The sequence below is a fragment of the Pseudophryne corroboree genome, chromosome 5, assembly GCF_028390025.1.
Source record: "Pseudophryne corroboree isolate aPseCor3 chromosome 5, aPseCor3.hap2, whole genome shotgun sequence".
NCBI lineage: Eukaryota > Metazoa > Chordata > Amphibia > Anura > Myobatrachidae > Pseudophryne > Pseudophryne corroboree.
In genome coordinates this window covers 530,416,761-530,437,546 of record NC_086448.1, presented here as the reverse complement: position 1 = coordinate 530,437,546, position 20,786 = coordinate 530,416,761, and the positions used below count along the sequence as shown (strand labels likewise).

The 20,786-nt window shown below is 48.7% G+C and overlaps 1 protein-coding gene across 6 annotated transcripts in view; it reads right to left on the bottom strand.

Moving 5' to 3' along the window:
* Positions 1–20,786, bottom strand: part of SYCP2L (synaptonemal complex protein 2 like) — a 905,846-nt gene that overhangs the window by 621,794 nt on the left and 263,266 nt on the right. For all 6 annotated transcript variants that reach the window (XM_063923155.1, XM_063923158.1, XM_063923156.1 and 3 more), the window contains exon 9: positions 12,771–12,805. In XM_063923155.1, coding sequence (XP_063779225.1) covers positions 12,771–12,805 — 35 coding nt within the window. The remainder of the gene's footprint in view (positions 1–12,770; positions 12,806–20,786) is intronic.

Here is a 20,786-nt window from a genome sequence, read left to right as displayed (position 1 = left end):
CCACATCGAGAGACTTGGATTCCGCCCAGGTGTCAGTAGCCACTGGCACCACAACAGGCTGGTTTACATGAAACGATGAAACCACTTTTGGCAGAAATTGCCGACGAGTTCTCAACTGCGCTCTATCTGCATGGAAGATTAAATAGGGGCTTTTGTGAGACAAAGCCGCCAATTCAGACACCCGCCTTGCGGATGCCAAGGCCAACAGCATGACCACTTTCCAAGTAAGGAATTTCAACTCAACCTTACGTAAAGGTTCGAGCCAATAAGAATTGCAGGAACTGCAACACCACATTAAGATCCCATGGTGCCACCGGTGGCACAAAGGGAGGTTGGATGTGCAGCACGCCCTTCACGAAGGTCTAAACTTCTGGAAGGAAGGCCAATTCTTTCTGAAAGAAAATAGATAAGGCCGAAATTTGTACTTTAATGGAGCCTAACTTTAGGCCCGCATCCACACCTGCTTGCAAAAAATGGAGCAAACGCCCCAGCTGAAATTATTCCGTAGGAGCCTTGTTGGATTCACACCAAGACACATACTGCCTCCAAATACTGTGGAAAAACTTTGCCGTTACTTCTTTCCTAACCTGAAGCAGTGTGGGAATGACTTCACTGGGAATACCCTTTCGGGCTAGGACATGGCATTCAACCGCCATGCCGTCAAACGCAGCCGCGGTAAGTCTTGATACACGCACGGTCCTTGCTGTAACAGGTCCTCTCGTAGAGGAAGAGGCCAGGGATCTTCTATGAGTAATTCTTGAAGATCTGGATACCAAGCCCTCCTTGGCTAGACCAGAACAATGAGGATCGCCTGAACCTTTGTTCTTCTTATGACCTTTATCACCTTCGGAAAGAGTGGAAGTGGAGGGAACACATAAACCGACTGAAACACCCACGGTGTCAAGAGGGCGTCCACCGCTATTGCTTGAGGGTCCCTTGACCTGGAACAATATCCCTGAAGCTTCTTGTTGAGGCGAGACGCCATGATGTCTACTTGAGGTATTCCCCAAAGACTTGTCACTTCTGTAAAAACCTCTTGATGAAGACCCCACTCTCCTGGATGGAGATCGTGTCTGCTGAGGAAGTCTGTTTCTCAATTGTCTACACCCGGAATGAAGACCGAAAAGCGAACGTTTACATGCCTTTCCGCCCTAGCGGTTTACTTACGCCACTGCTGTTAAGTTGTCCGACTGAATTAAGACGGGCAGATCACGAAGATGATGTTCCGTAGCAAATAGCTCTTAATTCCAGAATGCTTATTGCAGACAAGCTTCCCGGCTTGACCCTTTTTCCCTGGAAATTCTTTCCCTGGAGAGACTGCTCCCCAGCTTTGGAGACTTGTATCCATGGACACCAGGATCTAATCCTGGATCCCGAACCTTTGTCCCTCTAGGAGGTGAGAACTGTGAAGCCACCACAGGAGAGATATCCTGATCCTGGAAAAATAAGATTTTAAACCTACCGGTAAATCTTTTCTCGTAGTCCGCAGAGGATGCTGGGACTCCGTCAGGACCATGGGGATAGACGGGCTCCGCAGGAGACATGGGCACTTTAAGAAAGACTTTGAATCTGGGTGTGCACTGGCTCCTCCCTCTATGCCCATCCTCCAGACCTCAGTTAGAGAAACTGTGCCCAGAGGAGACGGGCAGTACGAGGAAAGGATTTTAGTTAATCTAAGGGCAAGATTCATACCAGCCACACCAATCACACCGTATAACCTGTGATATACAATCTAGTTAACAGTATGAACAACAACATATCATCGGTCCATAACCGACGAAACTATAACATAACCCTTATGAAAGCAATAACTATATACAAGTCTTGCAGAAATAGTCCGCACTTGGGACGGGCGCCCAGCATCCTCTACGGACTACGAGAAAAAGATTTACCGGTAGGTTTAAAATCTTATTTTCTCTAACGTCCTAGAGGATGCTGGGACTCCGTAAGGACCATGGGGATTATACCAAAGCTCCCAAATGGGCGGGAGAGTGCGGATGACTCTGCAGCACCGATTGAGCAAACAGGAGGTCCTCCTCAGCCAAGACCTCCTCCTCAGCCAAGGTATCAAGCTTAAAGAACTTTGCAAAGGTGTTTGACCCCGACCAAGTAGCTGCTCGGCACAGCTGTAATGCCGAGACCCCTCGGGCAGCCGCCCAAGATGAGCCCACCTTCCTAGTGGAATGGGCCTTAACCGATTTTGGTAACGGCAATCCTGCCGTAGAATGCGCCTGCTGAATCGTGTTACAGATCCAGCGAGCAATAGTCTGCTTTGAAGCAGAGCCGCCAACCTTGTTGGCTGCATATAGGACAAACAGTGCTTCTGTTTTTCTGATCCTAGCCGTTCTGGCCACGTAAATCTTCAAAGCCCTGACCACATCAAGGGACTCGGAATCCTCCAAGTCCCGTGTAGCCACAGGCACGACAATAGGTTGGTTCATATGAAAGGATGAGACCACCTTAGGTAGGAATTGAGGACGTGTCCGCAATTCCGCTCTATCCATATGGAAAACCAGATAGGGGCTTTTATGTGATAAAGCCGCCAATTCCGAAACTCGCCTAGCCGGAGCCAAGGCTAACAACATGACCACCTTCCAAGTGAGATATTTCAACTCCACTGTTTGAAGTGGTTCAAACCAATGTGACTTAAGGAAACTCAACACCACGTTAAGGTCCCAAGGCACCACCGGAGGCACAAAAGGAGGGTGAATATGCAGTACTCCCTTCACAAAAGTCTGTACTTCAGGCAGAGAGGCCAATTCCTTTTGAAAGAAAATGGATAAGACCGAAATCTGAACTTTAATGGAGCCTAACTTTAGGCCCAAATTCACTCTAGTCTGTAGGAAGTGAGGAAAACGGCCTAGATGGAATTCTTCTGTAGGAGCATTCCTGGCCTCGCACCAAGAAACATATTTTCGCCATATCCGGTGATAATGTTTAGATGTCACGCCCTTCCTAGCCTTTATTAGCGTAGGAATGACCTCATCCAGAATACCTTTTTCCTCTAGGATCCGGCGTTCAACCGCCATGCCGTCAAACGCAGCCGCGGTAAGTCTTGGAACAGACAGGGACCCTGTTGCAACAGGTCCTGTCTTAGAGGAAGAGGCCACGGATCTTCTGCGAGCATTTCCTGCAGATCCGGATACCAGGTCCTTCGTGGCCAATCCGGAACAATGAGTATTGTTCTTACTCCTCTTTTTCTTATTAGTCTCAAAACCTTAGGTATGAGAGGAAGAGGAGGAAATACATAGACCGACTGGAACACTCACGGTGTCACTAGGGCGTCCACAGCTACCGCCTGAAGATCTCTTGACCTGGCGCAATACCTTTGAATCTTTTTGTTGAGACGGGACGCCATCATGTCTATTTGGGGCAATCCCCACCGACTTGCAATCTGTGCGAAGACTTCCTGATGAAGTCCCCACTCTCCTGGATGCAGGTTGTGTCGGCAGAGGAAGTCTGCTTCCCAGTTGTCCACTCCCGGAATGAACACTGCTGACAGTGCACTTACATGATTCTCCGCCCAGCGAAGAATTCTGGTGGCTTCCGCCATCGCCACTCTGCTCCTTGTGCCGCCTTGGCGGTTTACATGAGCTACTGCGGTGACGTTGTCCGACTGAATCAGCACCGGTCGGTCGCGAAGTAAGGTCTCCGCTTGACGTAGGGCGTTGAAGATGGCCCTCAGTTCCAGGATGTTGATGTGAAGACAAGTCTCTTGACTTGACCAAAGGCCTTGGAAATTTCTTCCCTGTGTGACTGCTCCCCAACCGCGGAGGCTCGCGTCCGTGGTCACCAGGATCCAATCCTGAATGCCAAACCTGCGGCCCTCTAGAAGGTGATCACTCTGCAGCCACCACAGGAGAGAAAACCTGGCCCTGGGGGACAGGGTGATCCGCTGATGCATGTGCAGATGTGACCCGGACCATTTGTCCAATAGGTCCCATTGGAAAGTCCTTGCATGGAACCTGCCAATGGGAATGGCTTCGTATGTCGCCACCATTTTTCCCAGGACTTGAGTGCAATGATGCACTGACACTTGATTCGGCTTCAACAGGTTCTTGACTAGAGTCATGAGTTCCTGCGCTTTTTCTTCCGGAAGAAAAACCCTTTTCTGGTCTGTGTCCAGAATCATGCCCAAGGAGGATAGGCGAGTCGAAGGATCCAGCTGCGACTTTGGAATATTGAGAATCAGCCGTGTCGCTGTAACACCTTCAGTGAAAGGGATACGCTGTTCTGCAACTTCTCCCATGATCTCGCTTTTATGAGATCGTCCAAGTACGGGATAATTGTGACACCCTGCTTTCGCAGGAGCACCATCATTTCCGCCATTACCTTGGTGAAAATTCTCGGGGCCGGGGAAAGCCCAAACGGCAACGTCTGAAATTGGTAATGACAATCCTGTATCGCAAATCTCAGTTACGCCTGATGAGGAGGATATATGGGAACATGCAGGTATGCATCCTTTATGTCCAGCGATACCATAAAATCCCCCCCTTCCAGGCTGGCGATGACCGCTCTGAGCGATACCATCTTGAACTTGAACCGTTTTAAGTAAAGGTTCAGGGATTTTAAATTCGAAATGGGTCTGACCGAACCGTCCGGTTTCGGGACCAAACACAGGGTTGAGTAGTACCCCTTCCCTCTCTGAAGCAGGGGAACCTCGGCCACCACCTGTTGAAGACACAATTTTTGAATCGCCTGTAACACTATCTCCCTTTCCAGGGGAGAAGTTGGTAGCGCCGATTTGAAAAACCGGCGAGGAGGCACCTCTTCGAATTCCAGCCTGTATCCCTGGGAAACAATTTCCATTGCCCAGGGATCCACCTGTGATTGAACCCAGATGTGGCTGAAAAGTCGAAGACGTGCCCCCACTGGAGCGGACTCCCTCAGGGGAGCCCCAGCGTCATGTGGTGGATTTTGCAGAGGCCGGGGAGGACTTCTCTTCCTGGGAACTAGCTGTGTTGTGCAGCTTTTTTCCTCTGCCCTTACCCCTGGCAAGAAAGGACGATCCACGTACTCGTTTGCTTTTATTTGAACGAAAGGACTGCATTTGATAATGAGGCGCTTTCTTAGATTGTGAGAGAACATAAGGCAAAAAATTCGATTTACCTGCTGTAGCTGTGGAGACCAGGTCCGAGAGGCCCTCTCCAAACAATTCCTCACCCTTGTAAGGCAAAAACTCCATATGCCTCTTTGAGTCGGCATCCCCCGTCCACTGTCGGGTCCATAAGACTCGCCTAGCAGAAATGGACATAGCGTTTATTCTGGAACCCAGTAAACTAATGTTTCTTTGAGCATCCCTCATATATAAGACAGCATCTTTTATATGCCCTAGGGCAGGCATTCCCAACCGCGGTCCTCAAGGCACACTAACAGTGCAGGTTTTAGTGATATCCAGGCTGCAGCACTGATGGTTCAATCAAAATAACTGAGCTACTAATTAAGTCACCTGTGCTGAAGCATGGATATCACTAAAACCTGCACTGTTGGTGTGCCTTGAGGACCGTGGTTGGGAATGCCTGCCCTAGGGTCATTAAAATGGTATCCTTATCAAGGGTCTCAATATCCGCTGATAAAGAATCTGTCCATGCTGCTACAGCACTACAAACCCAGGCCGACGCAATTGCCGGCCTGAGCAACGTACCAGAATGAGTGTAAATGGACTTCAAGGTAACCTCCTGCTTGCTGTCCGCAGGATCCTTGAGGGTAGCCGTATCTTGGGACGGGAGCGCTATCTTTTTTGATAAGCGTGTCAAAGCTTTGTCTACCCTAGGGGAGGATTCCCACCGTATTCTGTCCTGTGACGGGAAAGGATACGCTGTTAGAATCCTTGTGGGAATCTGCAGTTTTTTTGTCTGGAGTTTCCCACGCTTTTTCGCATAACTCGTTCAGCTCATGTGAAGAGGAAAAAGTGACCTCAGGTATCTTTCCCTTATACATGTGTACCCTCGTGTCAGGGACAGTGGGTTCCTCAGTAATATGCAAAACATCTTTAATTGCGATAATCATATATCGAATACATTTAGCCACCCTTGGCTGCAATTTTGCATCATAGTAGTCGACACTGGAGTCTGAATCCGTGTCGGTATTTGTGTCAACTATTTGGGATAGTGGGCGCTTCTGAGACCCCGAAGGTCCCGGCAACATAGGGACAGACATGGGTTGACTCCCTGACTGTACCCTAGCTTCAGCTTTGTCTAATCTTTTGTGCAATAAATTAACATCAGCACTTAAAACATTCCACATATCCATCCAGTCATGTGTCGGCGCTGCCGACGGAGACCTAATATTCATACACTCCCCCCCCCCCCCCTCCTCCTTAGGTGAGCCTTCAACCTCAGACATGTCGACACACGCGTACCGACACACCACACACACACAGGGAAGCTCTTTTCTGAAGACAGGTTCCCCACCAGGCCCTTTGGAGAGACAGAGAGAGAGAGTATGCAGGCACACACCCCAGCGCTATATGACCCAGGAAAAAACACAGAATGTTTACCCAGTAGCGCTTATGTATAATGCATATGCGCCAATTATGTGCCCCCCCCCCTCTCTACTTTAAAACCCTCTTTCACCGTGTGTCAAGCAGGGGAGAGTCTGGGGAGCTTCCTCTCAGCGGTGCTGTGGAGAAAAAATGGCGCTGGTGAGTGCTGAGGGAGAAGCCCCGCCCCCTCGGCGGCAGGCTTCTGTCCCGCTCAAATTAACTAATAACATGGCGGGGGCTCTTTTTATACATGTACAGTGCCCAGCTGTACATGTATATATGTGTATTTGCCACCTGAGGTGTTTATTGCTGCCCAGGGCGCCGCCCCCCCCCCCTGCGCCCTGCACCCTTACAGTGACCGAAGTGTGTGAGGTGAATGGGACACGCTTCACTGCTGTACGTTACCTCTTATGAAGATCATGTCTTCTGCCGCCTCTGTAGTCTTTTCCTCACATACTCACCCGGCTTCTTTCTTCCGGCTCTGCGAGGAGGACGGCGGCGCGGCTCTGGTACGGACGGCGAGGGTGAGACCTGCGTACCGATCCCTCTGGAGCTAATGGTGTCCAGTAGCCTAAGAAACAGAGCCCTGAAACTCAGAGAAGTGGGTCTGTTTCTCTCTCCTCAGTCCCTCGATGCAGGGAGTCTGTTGGCAGCAGGCTCCCTGAAAATAAAAAACCTAACTAAAATACTTTCTTTTACAGGAAACTCAGGAGAGCTCCCTGAAAGCACCCAGTCTCCACTGGGCACAGAATCAAACTGAGGTCTGGAGGAGGGGCATAGAGGGAGGAGCCAGTGCACACCCAGATCCAAAGTCTTTCTTAAAGTGCCCATGTCTCCTGCGGAGCCCGTCTATCCCCATGGTCCTTACGGAGTCCCAGCATCCTCTAGGACGTTAGAGAAATAGGATTATTTTCCAGTGCATGTGTAGGTGAGACCCGGACCACATGTCCAACTGGTCCCGCTAAAACCACTCTGGCATTTAACCTGCTCACCGAATGGCCTCGTAGGCCGCAACCATCTTCTTCATCAACGGAACGTATTGATGGGTTTACACTGTTGTAAACCTGATCCGACTCTGGATCCTCAGATCTCTTTCCACTGGCAAAAACAAACTCTCAACAGTTCTGTATCTAACCTTATTCCCAACTCCGACATCTGCGTCGTTGGGAAAACAGTGATTCTGGCAAGTTCAGGAGCCAACCACTGTGTTGAAGAACTGTCAGAGAGAAACAACGACTTGCACCACTTGTTTCTTGACCTCGCCGTAGTCAGGAGAGCGTCCCAGTACAGAATAATAATGGCTTTTACTATCAAAGGAAAACCATCATACTGCCATCACTCTGGTGAACTGGCAATGACAATCCTGAACAGCAAACCCAGGTAAGCCTAACGCAGAAGAAACCGCACTTAAAAAATCTTTCTTCTTTAACAGATTGGAGATCCCTGCCCTGAGAGATTCCATCTTGTAGTTCAACTTCTTAAGTAGAAATTTTTGGAATTGTTCTGACCGAGCTGTCCGGGCTCAGAAGCACGAAAAAGCTTGAATAACAGCTTTTTCTTTTTTTTTGTGACAGGGACAGCAGGCAAATGTCCTGATCCTGACCCAACTCTTGTATGGCGTCGCATACTACCTCCCTGTCCAGAGGAGAATCGGTAAGATCTATTTGAAAAATCAGTGAGGGGAATTATCTGGACACTCCAGTATGTTCCCCTTGGGACTCTATTCTTAACTCACTGGTCCATGTCCATTCCAGGACTGACTGAAGAATATTAAATGTGGTCCCACCAGTGTGGGCTCCCGCAAGATAGACCCAGCGACATGCGGTGGTTGTGGTAGAAACAGAGGATGATTTCCGCTTCTGCGAACTTGAAAAGGCTGCTGACCTTTGACCGTTTCACCTTCCTCTACCTGCCAAGAAGGGGAAAAACCGTATCCATCCGGTCGAAATGACTGCATCCTACAAAAATGTGTCACCAACCGTTGTGAAGGAACATAGCTCAAGGAGGTAGACTTACCAGTGGCATCTGCCGAGATCAACATAACAAAGCCATCCCCAAACCAGGTTTCACATTCATAGGGAAGATACTCCAGTACTTCTCGGAGTCGCCCTCAGCATTCCATTGGTGAATCCAGAACGCCCTCCTAGCCGACACCGCCATGGAAACCCAAGAGTCCATACCTCTTGTAGTCGCACGGCAGCATGCTGCAATGTTTTAGATATGACCCAACTTAAAGGAGTATCCCATCTCTCCCCAGGGTAATTATATCGGATGACAAGGTAACCGACCATTTCTGAATACCAGCACTCCCTCATGCGCATGTAATGCAAATATAAATCAAAGCATACAATTAAAATATCACTTAGCTTCCTGTATACGATCCTTTGTGACAGGGCCCCGTGCAGAACAGGGGTTGACTCTCATTTTATTCTATCCACGGCAGGCAAAGAATAAACCCTCGGACTCCTCGTGAGGATTCGAAACCATCTTGTCACGGTTGACCTAGACTTTTTCAAAACAGCGACCAGCACATGAGAAGGAATAACTTTACTTCAGCATTCATTATAAATTTTAATATGAATATACACATTTAAATACACATATCTATCTATCTACCGTATTTTTCGGACCATAAGACGCACCAGACCATAAGACGCACCTAGTTTTTAGAGTAGGAAAACTGGAAAAAAAATATTCCGAACCGTTTCTGCTTTATCATCCTTGCGCTGCCTCCCTAGTTTTCACCAACCTCTAAGAGATATTTCTGTGTGATTTCTCAGACTCCTACAAGGATTCTGTACAGTGCAGCCTTCTGTCAGAGCCAGCAAACAGAGACACACACACATCTGAGCCAGCATACACATATACACACACACACACACACACACACACACACACTGACATTACCAGTGGTTCCCCGCGTCCAGGCTCTCAGCTAACACTGCCCGCGGTGCACTCCTGAGGAGGGAAGAGGTGGGGGGAGCGGGGGAGTCACATGATGTCGGCTCTGCTGCTGAGATGGGCTCTGAAATGCAGGCGCTCTGCTGATGACGGCACGGCAGCAGCAGCATCCAGGAGCCGGCGCTGCCCGCAAACACGTCTTATTCGCTCCACAAGACGCACATACTTTTCCCCCCACATTTTTGGGGAGAAAAAGTGCGTCTTATGGTCCGAAAAATACGGTATATATTTTTTTTTTTTTTTAATGTTTTTCAGGAACAGCAGGGTCCCTAGTGACGTTAATACGTTCTTAATGTGTATGAAACATGTACTGAATGCCGATGTTGAGGATCTAATCAGGAAACATGGTCGACATAAGAAATAGTATTCGTGTCGATATCAGGGAGTAGTAACTGGGCAAAATAAAATTTTGCGACCCCGAGGGGTCTGAGGGAAATATGTTATTAATATTACGCCCTCCACAAAATTACTACGTCTGTGTTCGAGCCACAGATCTATGCAATCGTACCATACATATAGAAATAAACATATAGGTATAGCTTTCTGAAATGCATCACATTATCATGTCAATTTTTTTACCCAGTCAGATTAGTTGGTGCCGACAGGGTCACCCACACACGTCTGTGTCTCCCATATAGTTTTCTCATTGGAAAAGCATACATCTACTGACATTATTTACATAGCCGTTTGTAGCAGAGCCCTCAACTTCAGACATGCCGACTGTAAGGAATAGACCCAGTACTTTCTGTTAGGGAAACATAGCAGACGTTTACCAGCTCTATTTACACCATACTCATTATACATTGTCCTTTATTTTGAACATATATTGCACTAAACAACTGTGCCTGCCCCCCCCCCCCCGCCCCCCTTCCCCTTCAACCCGTTTTTTACTGTGATCTGCTCAGCAGTGCTGTTTGGCAGGGCCAGCGTTTTTGAGGAGAAAATGGCGCTGGATAGAGCTGTGAGGGCTAAGCCACGCCCCCTTAATGGCGCGCTTCAGCCCCGCTATTTTCTAGATATTTATACTGGCGGGTGTCTGTATAAGTGCCCAACTTAATATCTCTATTGCCAGTCTATCTCTGAGGTATACATGCTGCCCAGGGCGCCCCCCCTGCGCCCGTGTAGTGCCGCTTGTGTGTGGGAGCAATGGCGTGCAGCGCGGCCGCTGCGCGGTACCTCAGAGCCACAAAGTCTTCTGCCGTCACTGAAGTTTTCTGTTCTTCCTTTACTCACCCGGCTTCTTTCTTCTGGCTCTGCAAGGGGGGTGACGGCGTGGCTCCGGGAACGAGCAGCTAGGCGCACCAAGTGATCGGACCCTCTAGAGCTAATGGTGTCCAGTAGCCTAAGAAGCAGAGCCTTTGAACTCAGAGAAGTAGATCTGCTTCTCTCCCCTCAGCCCCACGATGCAGGGAGCCTGCTGCCAGCAGTGCTCCCTGAAAATAATAAACCTAACAAAGTCTTTTCCAAGAAACTCAGTAGAGCTCCTCAGTGTGTGACCAGTCTCTCTGGGAACAGAATCTAACTGGAGTCTGGAGGAGGGGCATAGAGGGAGAAGACAGTACACACCCCTTTTAAAGTCTTAAAGTGTGCATGTCTCCTGTGGATCCCGTCTATACCCCACGGTTCTTGACGCAGCCCCAGCATCCTCTAGGACGTATGAGAAATTCATATAGTTATGCGCTTGTTCTTAACTAACGCTAACTGTAAATGCACAGCGCTGATGAGACAGGTCAGCGCCTTATCCCCTCTGCTGGACTTCACCACCGGGTACTATGGAGCCTGTAGTAAACGGATTTTTGCAAATCTGACCTGCGCTCCTTGCCCTGGTGGATATAGTCTGGTCCCTGCACGGCCACAGTGTCCACGCCAGCGGCGTGGTCCATCTCCTGGAACCGCAACTTCGACGGGTCACACCTGGGGGACCCTCTTACCTCCTCCCTGAATTGCAGCGGCGGTATAATAATAATAATAATAATAATAATTTTATTTACATAGCGCTCTTTCTCCAATAGGACTCAAGGCGCTTATGTGTGCCTTTGATGACCGGAGCGCCTCCGCTGCAAGTACCCGGCAACCAGGTCACGGGAGTATGCAGCGCCGCTGGGGGAGGTGTTGGAGCCGCAGCACGATATGTCAGACTGACATATAACACTTCTAAGTGCCTGTGCTGCGGCCCTTGAAGTATTCTTTCTTCTCAGAAAAGCTCTTATTAGGGCTGCCTAACGTAGCCCATCCTGTTAGCTGCCTGCACTGCAGGCACCAACTTACAAACTGAGCTCCAGTGCCTGGAGGCGGGGCTATAGAAGAGGCGGTGCAGTGCATCCTGGGAACAGTCAAAGCTTTAGCCTGTTGGTGCCTCGGATCAAGATCCAACTCTACACCCCGATGATATCCCCTGTGGAATACCCGTATACCCCACTGCAGAAATAGAATTTTAAGCTGTGCACAACAGTAGAAAAAAAAAAAAAAAGTACAATTTTATACAAGTATGTCATATTTTGTTGTGATTAGCTTTTATTTAAAATAAAATCAGTTTTTATGTACACAATTTTTCGTGCATTTATAAGAAATGTATACTGTACATATAGTTTTGCTTACATTTAGCTACTGTATTTGCTCATATAGGTAATGGACATATACATTTTTAGAATTTTATTCAGTGCCAAGTATTTAAAAAAAAAAGAAAACCTTCTACTGAATTATTTTCAATCAGGTTGAGTAGAACAGATTAACATATCCCTTAGAGGCTGCTTTAACCACACATGTTTTAGAAGTAGAGGCGATATAATTTTTTTGCCAAATTTCAGAAAATTATTTCATTATATTGAATGTTTTTTTTTCAAAAAAATTCTAACATTTGATAAGTAACTGAAATGAGGATATTGTAAGGAACGTTTCAAAATCAAAAATGATCAGCAGCAGAAAACAGGACTTGGAATTAAGATTAGAATCTAAATAGTTAGGTTCTAGTGCAACATGACTTTTCGTGGATGACAAGATTCCCTGCGTAGTGGATCAAATTAATATTTAATTAGTAAACATCCATTGTTGACCAAATTGATAAAAAAAAAAAAATGCCATATATGTCATCTTTAGAAATGTAATATTTGAAGCATGTCTTGAACCTCCAACTAAGGACTTGCACTTGTTTAATGCAGTATTGCAATTACAGCTCGAGATTTTATTTCACATTGTGATTCTATGTTTTTGGGGATTTACATGATGTATTGCCCCAGTTGATTAGTTGTGCACTACAAACCTCACGCAACTGTACTGTCTTTTACGCATACCCTATGGGTATATACACAGCACTTATAAACTTTACCTCCAACTTCAAACAGTTTTCTGGCCATACTTTGCCTGTAGAAAAGAACAGAATATTATTTAATTATGCATTAAAAACAATATATCTAGCTCAAGATTATTTTTCAAAATTCCACCCACAAAGGGGTGAGATAATTCCCCCTTCACAGAGGAGAGTTAAGACAGCCCACCCAGCCGAGGCTATAAATAATGCATGGTGCCGGCGATACCTAGTCGCTCTGATTCTGGACTTCCTTGCAGTGGCAGTTGCAGTGCGTTCCATTATTCAAATAGGGGAGCCACATCAATTGCCACCCCTAAACACTGTCAAACATCACTAAGCGTAGCCTCTAAAACTGCCACTGGTAAGGAAGTGCAGCCTTATGGTTCAGGAGATTTTGTGATGAGTCAGTGGTATTTGATATATATTTATTTCAGATATAAGTACTTAACCAACCTATTCCCAGTCAGGAGAGGATAGTGTCTCAATTATCACAGGTTAACCTGTTACTTGAACTAAACATTGTTGAACTTCGCAGAGCAAAAGTAGGAAAGGAGACAGATATTTTGACTATTAAATGCATTAAAAGGAAAGCTTGATAGTCATCAACTGCTTATCTGCTGTGTAAAGGGCACCGACAGCTCTCCCAGACACCTTAAGTGTTGTGCGAAAATCTTTACATTTTTTACCTCAAAGGAGGAGAGTGAGAAGCTAAGCACGGAGACCTAGGGCCCTTTGGAATAGCCTCTCTCTGTAAACCTTACATATTTAACATACAGCGGGCAGAGCTTGGCCTGTCGTCTCAGCATTTACAGCACTGAGCAAGGCAGCATCAGAGGCGGGACAGGGCAGAGAAGCAGGCGGATTATTCTCCTCAGCGCCAGCCTTTTGGCAGCATCAATCAGGGGAAGGCCCGCCCGGAGGTATGGCCTGACAAAGGTTGGCAGCAGCGGGCGGAGCATGTCCTGTTGGAAGTATAAGATTTATGGTAAGAACTTACAATTGTTAAATCTCTTTCTGCGAGGTACACTGGATTCCACAGGAAATAACATCGGGGTGTAGAGTTGGATATTGATCCGAGGAACCAACAGGCTAAAGCTTTGACTGTTCCCAGGATGCATTGCACCGCCTCCTCTATATCCCCGCCTCCTGGCACTGGAGCTCAGTTTTGTCAACCAGTCCAATGCAGTAGTAGGTAAAAGACGACAATAGTTAGTAGCCACAGATAACCACAGCCTCACTACAGGAGAAGGTACCAGCAGCTAATGCCATACCAACCCAAAGAAGCTAAGTGCGTCAGGGTGGGCGCCCTGTGGAGCCCAGTGTACCTCGCAGAAAGAGATTTAACATTAAGTTCTTACCATTAATCTCGTTTTCTGCTGCGGGGTACACTGGGCTCCACAAGGATTCACATAGGGGATGTCCTCAAGCAGTTCCTCATGGGAGGGGACGCACTGTAGCGGGCACAAGAACCCGGCGTCCAACGGAAGCATCCTGGGAGGCGGAAGTATCAAAGGCATAGAACCTGATGAACGTGTTCACTGAGGACCACGTAGCCGCCTTGCACAATTGTTCTAGGAACGAACCACGGCAGGCCGCCCAAGAAGGTCCAACAGACCGAGTAGAACTTGATAGTAGCAGGAAGTCCGGCCTGTACATAAGCTTGTGCAATCACCATTCTAATCCATCTGGCCATGGTCTGCTTATTCGCAGGCCAGCCACGTTTCTGAAAACCAAAAAGGACAAAGAGAATCAGCTCTCCAAAGAGGCGGATTCTCTTCAGATATATACGGAGAGCTCGTACCACAACCAAAGACCGAGACCGTTCTTTGGAGGACAAACCAGGAAAGATAAAGGCCGGAACCACAATCTCTTGGTTAAGGTGGAAAGACGACACCACCTTAAGCAGATAACCTTGGCGAGTTCTAAAAACCGCACGGTCACGGTGAAAAATCAGAAAGGGTGACCGACAGGATAATGCACCCAAGTCACACGTGTAGCAGAGGCAACAGCCACCAAAAATAAGACCTTAAGTGTAAGCCATTTAAGGTCCACAGACTCAAGAGATTCAAAGGGAGACTCTTGTAGGGCATCCAGAAAAACACAGGAGGAACATAGGGAGGTTGAATCAGTAATACACCCTGAGTGAAAGTATGAACGTCAGGCAGAGTCGCAATTTTTCTCTGAAACCATACCAACAAGGCTCAAATATGAACCTTGAGGGAGGCCAGACGGAGGCCGAAGTCCAGGTCCTGTTGCAGAAAAGCCAAAAGATTGGCAGTACTGAACTTGTATGCATCATAATTCTTAGCCGCACACCAGGTGAAGTAAGAATTCCAGACACTATAATAAATCCGTGCTGAAGCCGGTTTGCGGGCCTTCAACATAGTTTGGATTACCGCCTCAGAAAATCCATTGGCCCTCAGAACTGAAGCTTCAAGAGCCACGCCGTCAAAGCCAGTCGAGCCAGATTCTGGTAGACACAAGGGCCCTGAACGAGGAGGTCTGGGCGTTGCGGACAAAGAAGAGGACACTCTGTCGAGAGACCCTGCAGGTCTGAGAAACAATGACGTCTGGGCCACGCTGGAGCAATTAAAAGTAGTATTCCTCCTTCTTGCTTGAACTTCCTTATTACCCTGGGCAATAGTGACACCGGAGGGAACACGTAAGACAGCCGAAAGTTCCATGGAATTGCCAGTGCGTCCACGAATGCTGCTTGAGGATCCCTTGTTCTTGCTCCGAAGACCGGGACCTTGTGATTGTGTTGAGACGCCATCAGGTCTACATCTGGTAGGTCCCACTTGTCCACTAGGAGTTGAAAGACTTCTGGATTAAGCCACCACTCTCCGGCGTGTACGTCCTGACGACTGAGGAAGTCCGCTTCCCAGTTGAGGACCCCCCGGAATGAACACTGCCGATATGGCTGGCAGATGGCATTTCGCCAATAGGAGAATCTTTGACACTTCCATCATTGCCATGCGACTTCGAATGACGCCTTGATGATTTATGTACACCACCAGTTTCAGCGCATTGAACACTGCCCGCAACTCCAGAATGTTTATCGGAAAAAGAGATTCTTTCCTGGTCCACAAACCCTGAAGAGAGTGTTGCTCCAACACCTCGCCTCAACCCCGCAGACTGGCATCAGTCGTTAAGAGGACCAAGTTGGAGATCCAGAAGGAACGACCCCTGCTCAATCGTTGGTCCTGTAGCCACCAGTTCAGTGACAGGCGAACCTCCGGAGTCAAGGAGATAATGCGAGTCCTGATTCGGTGAGGCAGGCCGTCCTATCTGGAAAGGATTAACCTCTCCAGAGGGCGGGAAAGAAATGGAGCGTACTCTACCATGTCGAAAGCCGACACCATGAGGCCTAGTACTTGCATCGCCGAGTGTATTGACACACTTGGGCGAGATAGGAAGCATCTTATCTTGTCTTGAAGTTTCAGGACCTTCTCTGGAGACAAGAACAACCGTTGGTTGTGTGTGTCCAATAATGCCCCCAGTTGCACCATGCTCTGAGCAGGGACCAATGAGATCCAGTTGATGAGCCACCCGTGGGCTTGCAGGAATTGGACAGTCAGGTCCAGATGACGGAGGACCACCTCTGGGGAGTTTGCCAGGATCAACAAGTCGTCCAGAGACGGCAGGATCCTGATATCCTGACGGCGGAGCAGAGCAGTCATGACCGCCATGACCTTGGTGAAGATTCGCAGAGCCATGGTCAGTCCAAAAGGCAAGGCCTGGAATTGATAATAGGATTTTGGTTACCTACCGGTACATCCTTTTCTCGTAGACTGTAGAGGATGCTGGGGTCCATATTAGTACCATGGGGTATAGAAGGGTCCAATAGGAGCCATTGGCACTTAAAGAGTTTAATAGTTTGTGCTGGCTCCTTCCTCTAAGGCCCTCCTACCAGACTCAAGTCTAGAAACTGTGCCCGAAGAGACGACATACTTCAAGAGAAGGAATTACACAGATAGTGGAGAGGTTCATATCAGCTCACACAACAGTCAAACCTGGCTAACATGCCGGAACAACTCAGCCACCGCTGAAACAGTAAATAACGCAGAACTTACCTAGGAACCAGGCAGTACTGAACTATAAAACCAATTAAGGAAAACGCAGAGCTGGGCGGACGCCCAGCATCCTCTACAGACTACGAGAAAAGGATTTACCGGTAGGTAACCAAAATCCTATTTTCTCTTGCGTCCTAGAGGATGCTGGGGTCCATATTAGTACCATGGGGATGTACCAAAGCTCCCAGTACGGGAGGGAGAGCGCGGAGGCTCCTGCAAGACTGCTTGACCAAACTTGAGGTCATCAAAGGCCAAAGTGTCGAACTTGTAAAACTTGGCAAACGTGTTCGACCCAGACCAAGTAGCTGCTCGGCAGAGTTGTACAGCCGAGACCCCCCGGGCAGCCGCCCAGGAAGAGCCTACTTTACGAGTAGAGTGGGCCTTTACAGATCTTGGAAACGGCAATCCTGCCGTGGAATAAGCATGCTGGATAGTGAACCTGATCCAGCGCGAAATCGACAGCTTAGAAGCAGGACACCCAATTTTCTTGGGATCATAGAGGACAAATAGAGAGTCACTTTTTATATGACGAGCCGTCCTCTGCACATAAATCTTCAAAGCCCTCATTGCATCCAAGGCCTTTAAAGCAATTGAGGAGTCAGTAGCCACTGGCACCACAATAGGTTGGTTGATGTGGAAAGCCGATACAACCTTAGGCAGGAACTGTGGACGAGTCCTAAGTTCCGCCCTGTCTTCATGGAAAATCAGATAGGGGCTTTTACAAGATAAAGCTCCCAATTCCGACATGCGTCGTGCTGAAGCCAAGACCAACAAAGTGACCGCCTTCCATGTAAGAAACTTGAGATCAGCCTCCTATCGAGGCTCAAACCAAGCAGATTGCAGGAACTGCAACACCACATCAAGATTCCCGGGTGCCGTTGGCGCCACAAAGGGAGGCTGGATGTGCAGAACCCCTTTCAAAAAGGTCTGAACCTCAGGGAGGACAGCCAATTGTTTTTGGAAGAAGATGGACAAAGCAGAGATCTGGACCTTGATGGAGCCCAATCCCAGTCCCATATTCACCCCTGCTTGCAGGAAAAGAAGAAAACGTCCAAGTTGAAACTCCACCGCAGGAAACTTCTTGGCCTCACACAAAGAAACATACTTAATCCAAATGCGATGGTAATGTTTAGACGTTACCCCCTTCCTAGCCTATATCAGGGTAGGAATGACCTCACTTGGGATACCCTTCCGAGCTAAGATCTGGCATTCAACCGCCATGCCGTCAAACGTAGCCGTGGCAAGTCTTGATAGGCGAACGGCCCCTGCAGTAGCAGATCCTCCCGAAGAGGTAACGGCCTTGGATCTTCCAGCAGAAGATCCAGTAGATCCGCGTACCAAGCCCTACTTGCCCAGTCCGGAGCAATGAGGATTGTCAGGACCTTTGCTCTTCTTACCAGTTGAAGAAATTTTGGTATCAGAGGAAGTGGAGGGAACACGTACACTGACGTGAACACCCACGGTGTTACCAGTGCATCCACCGCCACCGCCTGTGGGTCTCTCGACCTGGAGCAGTACCTCCGCAGCTTCTTGTTGAGGCGGAAGGCCATCATGTCTATGTGAGGAACCCCCCACCAACTGGTTACCTCGTCGAACTCCTCCAGATGGAGGCCTCACTCCCCTGGATGGAGATCGTGTCTGCTGAGGAAGTCTGCTTCCCAGTTGTCTACGCCCGGAATGAAGATTGCCGACATCGCCACCGCGTGCCTTTCTGCCCAGAGGAGGCTTTTTGACACCTCTGACATGGCAGCCTAGGCTCTTCATTCCGCCTTGTCGGTTTATGTAGGCCACTGTGGTCACGTTGTCCGACTGCACCTGAACAGTGTAGAAAGTGTGCTGCTTGTTGTACACGGCTCTTAGCTCCAGAATGTTTATTGGGAGAAGGGATTCTTGATCCGACCACTGTCCTTGGAAGGTTTCCGAACCTTCAACCTTCCAGAAGGTGCGCAGTTGTATCCACCAGAGGAGTGAAATCCTGGCTTTCGGAGACAGACGGATCCTCTGGTGCATGTGCAGGTGAGATCCCGACCACTGGTCCAAGAGATCCAGCTGAAAGGACCGAGAATGAAACCTTCCGTATTGTAGAGCCTCATAGGAAGCAACCAAATTCCACAGAAGGCGGATGCAATGATGAACCGAGACCCGGGTAGGCTTTAAGACATCCCATACCATTGATTGAAACACCCTCTGCACTTCCGTCTCTAGGATCATTCCAAGGAAAGACAGCGTCCTTGTCGGCTCCAGATGAGACTTCGGAAGGTTCAGGATCTATCCGTGCTCTTTTTTCAGATGTGTCGTGAGAGCAATGGATCGCAATGACTGCTCCCTGGATGACGCCTTGATCAGGAGTTCGTCCAGATACGGAATTATGTTCACCCCCTGCTTGCGCAGGAGAATCATCATCTCGGCCATCACCTTGGTGAAGACCCTCGGTGCTGTGGAGAGACAAACGGTAACGCCTGAAACTGATAATGATCGTCCAGCAGTGCAAACTGGAGGTATACCGGATGCGGAGACCAGATCGGAATATGGAGGTACACATCCTTGATGTCCAGGGACACTAGGAACTCCCCCTCCGTCAGACCTGAAATGACAGCTCTCAGAGACTCCATTTTGAATTTGAACTCCCTGAGGTAGGGGTTTTTAAGTTCAGAATTGGCCGTATCGAACCATCCGGCTTCGGTACCACGAAAAGATTCGACTAGTAACCTTTGTTCCACTGATGAGGCGGAACTGGAACAATGACCCTGGACACCACCAATTTTTGGACAGCGTCCAGAAGAATTATTCTGTCTGTCAGCAGGGCTGGCAAGCCTGACTTGAAAAAACGGTGAGGTGGGAGATCTTGAAACTCCAGCCTGTACCCTCTGGACACAATATCCAGTACCCAGGGGTCCAGGCCCGACGACACCCAGACGTGGCTGAACTGCCGGAGTCTTGCCCCCACCTGACCCTCCTCCAGGCCTAGCTGTCCACCGTTATGCGGAGGACTTTGGGGTATCAGAAGCGGGCTTCTGGTTCTGGGAGCCAGCGGGAGCAGGCTTCTTTCCTTTAGCACGACCACATCTGAAGAAGGTGTTCGAAGGCTTGTTCTTTCTAGGTCTCGCGGGCTGAAAGGACGTTGACGTGGCTGGTGTAAAAGGCTTCTTCTTAGCCAGTGCAGCTGAGGGGAGAAAAGGAGACTTACCCGCTGTAGCCGTGGCAATCCATGCCTTTAGCGCCTCCCCAAAGAGAGCCTGACCTGTATAGGGTAGGCCCTCCATGCTCTTCCTGGAATCCACGTCCGCAGATCATTGGCGCAGCCAGAGACCTCTGCGAGCCGAGACGGACATGGAGGAGATCCCCGCAGCCATGGAACCCAGGTCCTTGATGGAATCTACCAGGAACCCTGCAGAATCCTGAATATGGCGTACAAATAAATCAACGTCACCTTTATCCATCGTAGTCGATTCCTCCTGCAGAGTGATTAACCACCAGGCAAAAGCTTTTGCAATCCAAGCACAGGCTATAGTAGGCCGCAGTATGGTCCCTGAAGCCGTGTAAATTGATTTTAGCGTAGCATCCACCTTGCGATCCGCCGGGTCTATCGCGGTAGATCCAGGGACTGGTAATACCACCTGTTTGGACAGCCTAGAAACAGAGGCGTCAACTATCGGCGGAGACTCCCACTTTTTTCTATCTTCTTCTGGGAAGGCAAAAGCAACCAAGACCCTCTTAGGGATCTGGAATTTATTCTCCAGATTTTTCCATGCTTTTTCAAAGATAGCATTTAATTCTTCGGTAGCCGGGAAGGTGAGGGGTGGCCTTCTACTGTCTGTGAAAAAGGCCTCCTCCACCTGCTCAGGAGCTGTGTCAGCAATGTGTAACACATCCCTTACAGCCTCAATCATCAACTGCACCCCCTAGCAAGTGATGCCGTGTTCCTTGACGCATCCCCGTCACGGTCTGCAGTGTCAGAATC